Raw genomic sequence first — 11,561 nt, 5'->3', positions numbered from 1 at the left:
GAACAAGGGATTCATCATCTTCTAAAATGATTAAGAAGTTTGCTTTTACCTTCTATTTTTTTTCTTACCAAATCAGACCTTATTAAAAATAAAACAAAGGCAAGTCCACATGACCTCTGTCCTTCATATCTTTGAGGTAAAGCTGCTGTATTTTTGAAGAGCACTTGATCCTATGGTTGACAAGTGCTCTATGTAGTTCTCTTACTACAAAACCTCAGTAAGGAAAAACCTAGGCCTTCTGAAACCATCTCACATTACAGAAGAAAAGCAAGTGGTGCTTGCTTACAGAGGTCATTTGGACCTATTATTTAACAGTAACTTGTGGTACAGTTAGAAGTTTGGCTGTAGCATTAAGAACTGCAGAAAGTATAGATATTGTTGTCTCTAGAGCCCTGCTAATGGTGATGAAAAGCACCATGGATGGATGATTTGACTGAACTTATGTGAAGTTCTGTGCTATAAAAATGGCACAGGTCTCCCTCCTGGGAAATCTTGGATAGTTTCAGGCCCTGAGAGGATTCAAGCTGATAAAACTGGAAAAAAGTTTTCATTTCTTACTCCCCACTGCCCAGAAATTTTTCATCTTGCAGAATACATCAGCATCAGATTGTAAATTATCTGTCAAATGCTAAAAACACTGTAGGATGGGGCCCTAAAGGAACAGCCCATTTTCACCATAGGTGGCTTCTTAGTAAACCATTCTCCAAAACTTAAAGAGTCCATAATGAATTCTACTGTGCCAGCTGGGCATTGTGTCTGGATTCTTCCATCTGTGAAGAATTTTTAAATTCCCAGTGATGAGAGAAGACTGAATATCACCACAATAGGAAGAACAGAAGTGCAGCATGTAGGGATTAGTTTCCATGTCAGAGAATCTATTAAGCAGATCAAAAATACCAGCAACTTTCTCCAGTGCTTATTACAGACTATTTAACTTAATTGACTTTTCCTCAATCTGTTGTTCTCCTCCTCCTGAAAATATATTTAACTTAGGCATTCTGTCTACTTCACATCCCTGCATTGCCAACAATGCCAATGAAGTAACTGCAGTAATCCTTAAAATGGCACGTGACACGACATAGATGGATTTGTAGTTGTGTTGCAGACAGAACTGAAATGTGGTTCTTTTCTGACAAAACTTCCTGCAGTAGATAAAATAAAGTGCAACATATATTCACCTCACTAGAAGAAAAATAAATTATTCAGTGTTAAAGTGTTAGTAGCAGCTTTATCAAAAGTGTTGTGATTTTTCTATAGATATGACTGCTTCAGTCAGTGTGTGGTGTTTAATCAAGTGTCCTTTTAACTTAAATTCCCTCTTCTCCATTTCAAATGAGAACTCGGGATAGACTCCCAGACTTCTTCGAGGAAGCCTCTTAGAGACCTACAGCTTACATGTGCTAACCACCCTGAAACACTGGTGGACTGATCCTGGCTGGATGCTACAAGCCCACCAAAGCCTCTCTTTGAGCTCCCTCACCAGCTGGACAGGGGAGAGAACATACAACTAAAGGCTTGTGGGTTGAGATGAGGACATAGAGAGATCACTCACCAATTCCTGTCACAGGCAAAACAGACTTGACTTTAGTTTATTATCAATCAAATCAGAGTAGGGTAATGAGAAAAAAAAATCTGAAAAACACCTTCCTCCCACCCCTCCCTTGTTCCCAGGCTTAACTTTACTCCCAGTTTTCTCTCAGCAGTGCAGGGAGATAGAAAATGGGAGTTGTGGCTATTTTGTCACACATTGTCTCTGTTGCTCTTTCCTCCTCAGACTCTTCCCCTGCTCCAGTGTGGGGTCCCACCCATGAGAGACACTCCTCCACAAACTTCTTCAGAGTGAGTCCTTCCCACAGGCTGCAGCTCTTCACAAACTGTTCCAACATTGGTCCCTTTCCACAGGGTGCAGTCCTTGAGGAACAGGCTGCTCCAGCATGGGTCCCCCACAGGGTCACAGGTCCTGCCAGGAAACCTGCTCCAGCACAGGCTTCTCACAAGGTCACAGACTTCTTCAGGTGCATCCACCTGCTCTGGTGTGGGGTCCTCCAACAGGCTGCAGGTGGATGTGTCAGCTTCCATGGGCTGCAGGGGCACAGCTGCCTCACCAGGGGCTGCACCACAGGCTGCAGGGGAACCTCAGCTCCAGTGCCTGGAGCACCTCCTGCCCCTCCTGCTGACCAGGCGGTCTGCAGAGTTGTTCCTCTCACATGTTCCCACCCCTCTCTTTGGCTGCACTGTCGTTGTGCAGGTTTTTTTCCCTTCTTAAATATGTTATCCCAGAGGTGTCACTACCATTTCTGATGGGCTCAGTCTTGGCCAGCAGCAGGTCTGTCCTGGAGCTGGCTGGCATTAGCTCTGTTGGATATGAGGGAAGCTTGTCAGCTTCTGACAGAAACCACCCCTGCAGCCTCCCCAGATACCAAAACCTGGCCGCAGAAACCCAATACGAACACAGTTCACTTTATCTGTTGTTATGGAGCAGCATTTATTCTGTCAGTGCAAAGCCTGCCCAGGAGAGCAGCAAATGAGCTACCAGTGCAGCTGGACTGGGTGATTAATACAAAATAGAACACAAGTCACTCAAGTTTTTTGCACACTGACACTGTTATGTTCCAGAAAACACAAGGCCAGATAATGCATATTGGTTTTCCACACAGTGCACAGTACGTTTTGCACAGGCCTTTCAGATCCATACCAAAGCAGCTGCATTTTCTTCACTGGTTTTCATCATTTTTGCAACTCCAGTTTCTTAAGTTGATCCTCAAACTTTTTAATGTCCACTCGATGCTTCATTAGGAACTTCCCATTTAAATGAAAAACAGGTATGTCATATTTGTATTTGTCATTCCATCCTGAGTTCTCTGGAAGTGTAATATCTACCTCCTGCAAAATAAACTGTGATAGAAAAGAAATATGTCAATTCCTACTGGAAACTGAAAAATAATGCCTATTTATCTTTTGATCAATAGTTTTCTGATAAATGCAAGGCTGTTTTCTTAATGCTTTAGGATTTTCTCTTTCTGTTGTAGATAATTCCTCATTTTATGAGTACAAAATGTATATAAACACACAGGACTCTCTCCCTAGCTCAGGATTATATTCTTGTTCCTCTGTGTAGAACCACTTTCCTGTGAACACCAACCACAACAAATATGCAGCCAGCAACACAGCAGAGTGAAATAACTCTTAACAGTTTCATCCTTCAAGAGAGACATCAAAACCTGCTTGAAGAATGGCAAAAATTACAATCACATATAACTCAAATACTCAAAGCCCCACTTATTAACATCCTTCCCAAATTATACCATTACCGGCCTCATGAGAGTTGTAAATTCCTCTTTCAGGCAAGGCAACAGTATTTACAAAAGCAGTGGTTTCAAGAACTATTGCAAAAAGGTGTATATTTGTTTAGTTTGCCAATACTTATTTCAGCATTGTTGTCTCAAAATGCTTTTGGATAATGAGTTTTATGGAAATCAGTGCTGAAATTGTCTTGAAGAGGTCATCCATAAAAGAATAACAGGTGCAAATAAATCCAAGCAATTTTCTTTTACAAAGAAAGAATCCCAATTAACTGTTCTTTCTATATATAGAAAACTTATACAGCATTGCAATACGTTACCCTTCTCTTATATGGCTCAAGAACTTCTTTTGCTTCATCACATAGAGGGCATGGTTTCTAAAGGAAAATATTCAGAGCAGCTTAAAGCATATAGTAAAACACACAGGTCATTTGTACAGTAAAGTAACATACACAGACAGGAGTGATCATTACAAATACAGCTTTCCTCCCCAGTATCAACCACCTGAACCAGAGCTTCTTTAAACATGATCTGAAACACCTACTTCTAATTTCCTGCATGTGAATTACTTTGGATTAAATAGTCTATTTTTATTCACAACTAATCTTAACTGTCTTTCCCACACAGTCAAGTCCTTGTGCTCTGAAAACCTATGCAGGATACTAAAGATCAGCACTGCTGTGTTCTTAATAGTTCTCATTGGTTTTGGAGGGATTGGTATATCTGATATTAGTGACTGGAAGGAACATCCCAGAATCCTGCACATCAGTTCTGTAACATGCCAGGCTCCTTTCAGGAACTTCTAGGAAAGAATATGCTCTTACTCTCATGGCAAGCTTAGGCACTATATGGTACTGGTAAGATTGGAACCGGTTTAAAATCAATAGTGAACTATTTTAACAAACAGCAAAATCTGTTTAAAAAGTCGATTTATATTAGTGCATATTTTTATTAGAAGAATGCAACAGTCTCTGACATCACTTGCTTTATGTTGATTCGTAATTGGGCTTCCTGGATAAAGCTCTTTTGGACAACCTTCTCCATATTACAGTGTCAAAATGGACTTTTATTGCTCAGGTAGTAAAAATCCCTTCCCAAAGTAACATATGCTGGGCTGACAACTAGATCTGTTAGATAACACACAAAGCGGAAGGGACAGTTTTATTTCTGCAGATAATTGCCATTTATGCTGCATAGTTGGATTGCAGTTTTGTGGCCATTTTAAGCTGTCACTGCTGCTTTTGTGCTAGCTTAAGCACTGAAACAGCTGCACAATAAAGCAAAACAGGAGACTTGATCTGAACTAATAGCAACCTTGCAAAAAAAACAAAAAAAAGGTTTTGTTGAAGCAGTTGCTGCATGAATCCTTCTGTTGTCAAAAAAGGAGACTGCAAGGGGAAGACTATTTGGTAGTGCTAACTTTTATCAGTTTGAACAGGCAGCAGAAGACATAGGTCCCTTCTGCCTTCTCTTTTCTCTTTATTCTTAAAAACAGGAAGGAGTGAAAAAATGAGGTAATTAGCATAAACTAACAGTGCAAATGAGCTTTCTTTTTTTAAAGTAGTTTGCATTTTGCTTTGCAATTGCCAGTGTATCAGGGATGAAAAAATTTAAAAACACTTTCAACAAAAAGCCACTTTAGAGAACTGCTCAAAATCTGCTATTAGAAAATTTTATTTCACACAGTGTCTTACCAGTTAGAAATTTTAAGACACAAAGAGCTTTTTTCCCAAATATTAACCCACATAAAATCATTATTCCCTACCTTATCTCATTTGGATTATCAGTGAGTTGATGCTGAATCAGGCAGGAGGAGACAAAGGTGTTTAAAGTATAGTTTTATAGCATGCATTGCTCTGATTAAGAAATAGATGGTGACCTTTTATTTTTCAACATATTAATTTTTTACACAGTTTAAACACTCCTGTATGGCTAGTGATGGAATGAACAAACATTCAAAACACCCATACTGATGTGAACATTCTCCATGCTTTGCATTTCTAGTTATCCTACTCTTGAAGGAGAATCATGTCAATGTAGCATAACCTGCTGTGTGCCATCCTTTACAATAAAGTGCAGAACTCTGCGGATAACAACTGATAACAATTCATGGAAGGTGACAGTTCACAAATGACCATTCCTGCTCATCACATCTGTTTTCTAAATATTCTTAAAAATCGTGCCTGCTCATGACACAGACAAACCTTTGCCTGCATTGTATCTCTTGGTGTTACACTGCCAAAAAACCAAAAAGAGAGTAAAGCAAAATCTACCCTTTCTTCATGTGCTACCAGCACTTCCTGGATATATTTTACAGTCTCACAGGTAGTGCTGAAATTGAAGCCTGGCATACAGAAACCAGCAAAGCAAAATGCTCAATGCTACATAAATTTGAAGGGGACAAAAAGCAAGGACGAGCCATTTAACCTGGATTCAGGTATGTCAAAGCTGATAAATACACAGTCTTGCCTGGCTTTATTCTGTGAACAACTTTTACCTTGGTGAATAAAGTCAGCACAGGCTTCTTTGCACTGGTTGAGCAGAGTTGTCTCCCCAGTGGACTGGATGAATGTCTTGCTAGCTGCAGTGTTCTGCTCAGAAAACAAAGCACCATCATCCTGTTCAGGCAAAAATAAAATGCTTGTTTGTGGCAAGTGTTAGCTCATGAAATTTAATATTAAGACAAATGTGATACTTCAAGCACAGTTCTAAAATAACACAAAATCAAGCCATTTTCCCAGGATTTTTATGCTCACAGTATCACCCCATTCATCAGACAGATGGTTTACTATGCAGCAGGCCAAAAACACTGTGTAGCTCAAAAAGTGCAGTTCCATTAAACAAAACTCAAAAAACCAAAACACCTCTTGTGGAAATGCCTCTTCTAAATTCCCCAACACAAATGCATCATGCTGTTTCAACAGCACAGATGCCAGTTAGAATTACATAATTAAAAATGCAAAGTGCTATGCTTTGAACCTCTGTAATCTTGCTGCAGTGCCTGACATATTCTACTTACTCAAATTATTCCATCAAAAAACTAATCTGTACCTAATCAGAATATTAATATACTGCTTTCTGCAGTCAACAAAAAGCTGCAGCCAAGACAGTTTAAACTGGTAATATGAAAAGCATGCACAGTATTGCACCCTTCCTGCAACAGCAAATTAATTTATGGAAGTTATTAATGGGTTTATGATTTGAGAGTTTAAGTAAATTTAATGTTATTGAAGGGTGCCATGCTGGAGTCTTGAAGTCACCTGTTCATAAGAACACTAATAACAACAGTGCTTCCTGCAAACTTTTGTCTTAATGTTACCTTTACAAAGCACTTTAGGACTGAGGCAAAAAACAGAGAAGCAAAAGGGAGTCTGCATGCGGACTATCATCAGACATGATACCTGATACCAGAATTTACACTGGGAAAATCAAGTCACTTTTACACAAAGCAAAACTACTTCTGTTCAGGCACAACTTCCCTGTAGTTCTACTAAAGGCACCATGTAATGTCACAAGTTTAAACAGCTTAAGTGTGAGCAGGACTACATTGCAGCTGGTAAGCACATTTTAGGATGTACAGTAAAAAAGAGCCCAGTGGATTCACTGAATCTCTCAGTACTAATATTACAAAGCTTTGTTTTACAGAGGACAGTTTAGCCAGCATAACCATCAAGGAAGAACATTGCAGTGGACTCTCAACTTATCTGCCATAAATCTAAGCAACAACCACAAGAAAAATCAAATGGGTGACAGGACACTGCTCCACTAGTCTGCACAGCCAAAAGACACTAATTTGTCCAGAGGACTCTGGCAAGGGTAACTTGCCATGTTTCCAGAAGAAGATTCAACAGAGCAAATGCAAAAAAAGGCATTATGCTTTGAAAATTAGAACACAGCTTCAGATACTAGAAAAGAAAGAACAAGATTTTTTTTTTCTTTTTGGCCATGTATAAATAAAGTAATCTAAAACAGTATTCTGCAACATGTAGTATTTGGGTTTACTGTTTATTTTCAGACAGAAAAGGTTCTCTAGTACTAGAGTCAGAGCAACTTCCTGTCACTGCAAAGTGACTGGCAAGCACATACTGACAAAGGTCACAGTCCTTGTCAGCTACTGCATTTATTTTACACAGCCAGGTGGAAATCTGGAAACTGTTTGGGATTTTACATATTAAATACAGAAATAAGCTTGGAACCTTTTGGAAAAATGCAAACCTGGATGACAGTAAGAGCCTCAGTTGTACTTAGAAATTTTTAAGTCCATAACAGATGTCCAGAATGGATGAGGAACATTTGCAGCATGTTGGCCTGCTCACATGCAAGATAAAAATGCAAAAACAAATAGTCTGCTTTCTGAAAATTTTTTAATGGATGCTTTTGTTGCCAGCCTAGCAAGCCAAATTTTGTGCTTTCAAAACAAGGAAAGTGGTCTCAAATTGTTTTGTGGACAGCAGAATGAATAAACCCGAGATTTCCATGTATCACATTCTCCCTGACACACACATATGTGTATAAAATGGCTCTGGTTCAGTCCTATATTCCTCCTTTTTGATACCTCCATGCTCTGGTAAACTGGAGTCCAGGGGACAACTCCTACCAAAACATTAGCTAGAGGGGAACACATAAAACAGCATCAGTACGTAAGCTTCAAGATCTCATAGAAAGAAATCAGCTAGCAGTGCCTTACTTCCTTACCAATTTTATATAATTACAAGCAAACTACCTTTGGAATTCAGCAGCAAATCTTCATTGACCAGTACTACCAGTGAAGGAAGAATGTGCTGTTTCCAGGGTTAGCATAAGACTGGCTGAATGTTTTTATAAATAACCTAAGGAAAATAGAGTCCTGTTTGTCTGTTTATTCACCTAAATAGAATGATACCAAGGCCATAATGAAATGCCAGTTCCAAATGGCTTGAAGGACTAATCCTGATTCGTAAAATTGACGCATCTTCATCCAGGCCCCAGCCATGCTCTGATCTTCCACCAGCATAAAGCACCCTGAAACAGCTCACCTTGAGGGAAGGTGAGACACTGTCGGATGGCTTCATGTTCCCCACAGTGCAGATAATGCAGCCTGACTTCCCTGGCAGCATCGTTAGGGCGGCAAGGAGTCAGATCTGCCACATTTAACCTGGACTAAAGTTCTACCCCCATAGAAATTTTTTTCAGCAGAATTTACTAATCTTATTTTACTGAATTTAGCTAAAATGTCATGGATAAAGCCAACTATCAGTGGTTTTGCACAAACACTGACAGGTTTTAATATTGTGAATGGTTTAACCCTATACTTGTGGCATTGCTATTGGTCAGGAGCTGGTAAAAGCAAATCTCCACTCATTCATCAGGCAAACCTACTGCACGAAATCTGCCACATGATTATTCTGGATCTCTCTTTAGACTCCCTCCACGTGACTATAAAGACCTGTTTGCAGAAAAAAAAAAATCAAAGAAGTATGCTTCCAAATTTGAGAACTTACCTTCCCCTATACCACAATGATACAGAATGATTTAATAAATGATGGAGTCTGGACTTGGCCCATGCTCTACTTTGCAAAGCCAAATTGGACTCATTTCCTGTTAACAGAATTTCCATGAACCAATAAATCCTCATCTGTTGGAAAAATAAAATGTGACATTAAAGCTAGCCATTATTTAGATGAAATAATTATCTGTGTAAACTTTATCTTAGCATCAATCAAGGAAAGACAAGCATGGGTGATTTTTTTCTCCAAGTATGTACCTTTTAATAATATGAGGAAGGACTTAGAACTGAAAGAGAATGGGGAAAGCAAGTGGGGGCAAATATCAGAATGCATGCTGATGGCCTGCGCCAGTGGTGGTTTAAAATACCTGTCTCCTGTCATCTCTCACTCAAAACCAGCTATGGCCATCAAGGAAAACAAACTTCCTGGCAGCCTGCTTTTGATTACCTACCAGCGAAACAAGAAAATGCTGAACAAGAAAATAAGGTGCTACAACAACAGACCGAGAAGCACATGTGGATGGAGACACCAAATCCTGCAGCTCTGGAGATCCTCACAAGGCTTTTACCCCAGTAATCTTTCAGAGGAGGCCTGCAAAATACAAAAAGATCTTTTTGCACATGCCTATAACTCTAAAGGTCTCTCAGGGAGAATCAGGTTCTTACATCAACTCAAAATTCAAAATCATCAGTAATACCACTTGTTCCTGTGAAGTGGTGTTATATAGCCGGCAGTGCATGTTTCCATGCATTCTTTCCTCCAAAGTACAGTAGCCTGGGGTAAATGCCACAAGCACATTGCATTCCACCCCAGAAAGGATAAACATGTCATTCCATTCCAAGGTGCAGCACATTTTGTTCAGTGATCCCTCTAGTGGTATCCATCACAGACTCTGGTTCAAGGACATACTCCCAGTTTCAAACAAGTTAATAACATCCAGTAGGTTGCTGTAATGGCCTTTTCTGAAGACTAGACAGAACTTGCATAAAGAACAAACTGCTATCATAACGTAAAGTTATAATAGAGTTTCAAAGACAATAGTAGGAATAGTATAATGCATATAATATATAAATCACATGTTTTATATTATATACAACTATTTAATATAGTATATAACTATGTACTATTTCAACACACTATATTATGTATTATATTACATCATATGAATAACATTTTTATTGTCTTAATATATATTAATAGCATCAATAGAACAATTACGATGCTATCAATACATTATTAGTACATTGTAGCATATCTATTAAAGCTATTGTATTAATTATATTAATATTAGATAACATTTTACATTACTATATTATAATACATAATACAGGATAATATTCTGCGTAACATATAAAATACATATTATATATTGCATACAATAATGTATATGATATACTACATACAGGTGGCCAAGAAGGCCAATGGGATCTTGTCCTGTATCAAAAATAGCGTGGCCAGCAGGAGCAGGGAAGTGATCCTTCCCCTGTACTCTGCGTTGGCGAGGCCACACCTTGAGTATTGTGTTCAGTTCTGGGCCCCTCAGTTCAGAAAGGATATTGAGGTGCTGGAGCGGGTCCAGAGAAGAGCAACAAGGCTGGTGAAGGGGCTGGAGCATAAGTCCTATGGGGAGAGGCTGAGGGAGCTGGGGTTGTTTAGCCTGGAGAAGAGGAGGCTCAGAGGTGACCTCATCACCGTCTATAACTACCTGGAGGGAAGTTCTAGCCAGGTGGGGGTTGGTCTCTTCTCTCAGGCACTCAGCAATAGGACAAGGGGGCACGGGCTTAAGCTCCGCCAGGGGAGATTTAAGTTGGATATCAGGAGAAAATTCTTTACAGAAAGAGTGATTAGGCATTGGAATGGGCTGCCCAGGGAGGTGGTGGATTCACCATCCCTGGAGATTTTTAAACGCAGATTGGACGTGGCACCGAGTGCCATGATCTAGTAAATGGACTGGATTTGGACCAAGGGTTGGACTCGATGATCTCGGAGGTCTTTTCCAACCCAATCGATTCTATGATTCTATGATTCTATGATATAAGGTAATACATATAATATGTAATTATACTATACCTATTATACTATGATATAAAGTATATATTACTATATACTATATACACTATAATATAAAGTATCTATTACTATATACTATGTATACTATAATATATACCATTACTATAGCCTTTAATACTATACATTATGTATTTAGTGTATATATTTGGTACATATAACATATATAGTATATCTCATATATACAGTAAATTAATAATAATAACAACAACGATAATAATTTTTCAACATCTCTATTTGGAAAGTTTCCAGCTAAATGATCCAAGTACCGGGGTCGAGCCCAGGCCGGCACAGAGTGTATCCAGAAGCCTCCCCATCACCTCCCGTAATGACAACCCCTGGCTGCTGATGCTGATACTTCCAAACGAGCAAATACCCCCGGCAGAGAGAAGGATCCAGAGCCCATCAGCACAGAGAAGTCCTCCCGGGGAAACCTCATCCCGGGGAATCGCGTCCCGGGACCGCCGTCGGGACTTGGGGGTTCCCGGCGAACGCTGCCGGGGCCTGGGCTCAGCCCCTGCCCGGGCTGGACTCACCCACCTCCTGCCCGCGGAGCTCCGCCGGAACGCCCGGGCGGCGGGCGGGGGCCCGCGGGGAAGCACCGGGTGTGACGTTGCACCCTGGAAGGGAAGGAAGTACACAACGATTCCTGAATGGTCTTGGTGGAAAGGAGCGGGGAAAGTCCGGGCAAAAAAAAAAAAAAAAT

The 11,561-nt window shown here is 40.0% G+C and overlaps 1 protein-coding gene across 5 annotated transcripts; it reads right to left on the bottom strand.

Annotated features, from left to right (window-relative positions):
* Positions 1 to 2,466: 2,466 nt before the first annotated feature.
* CUNH5orf63 (chromosome unknown C5orf63 homolog) lies at positions 2,467 to 11,433 on the bottom strand. 5 transcript variants are annotated; one of them, XM_039379462.1, is made up of 6 exons: positions 11,396 to 11,433; positions 9,240 to 9,379; positions 8,783 to 8,879; positions 5,800 to 5,920; positions 3,623 to 3,679; positions 2,467 to 2,895 (listed from the first exon to the last, which is right to left on the bottom strand). In XM_039379462.1, exons 2-6 carry the CDS (start codon positions 9,301 to 9,303, stop codon positions 2,728 to 2,730), a joined length of 507 nt encoding a protein of 168 aa, XP_039235396.1. In that variant the 5' UTR covers positions 9,304 to 9,379; positions 11,396 to 11,433; the 3' UTR covers positions 2,467 to 2,727. The 5 variants fall into 5 exon arrangements, with proteins under 5 accessions (XP_039235396.1, XP_039235393.1, XP_039235395.1 ...); XM_039379459.1 differs by lacking the exon at positions 11,396 to 11,433 and adding an exon at positions 11,125 to 11,380; XM_039379461.1 differs by lacking the exon at positions 11,396 to 11,433 and adding an exon at positions 11,232 to 11,380.
* Between the last annotated feature and the right edge of the window lie 128 nt (positions 11,434 to 11,561).

The sequence above is a fragment of the Pipra filicauda genome, unplaced genomic scaffold (genome assembly GCF_003945595.2).
Source record: "Pipra filicauda isolate LSUMZ 115617 unplaced genomic scaffold, ASM394559v2 scaffold168_size1973030_pilon, whole genome shotgun sequence".
Lineage (NCBI taxonomy): Eukaryota > Metazoa > Chordata > Aves > Passeriformes > Pipridae > Pipra > Pipra filicauda.
The sequence above is the reverse complement of the archived record's forward strand: the minus strand, read 5'-3'. Positions and strand labels throughout refer to the sequence as shown.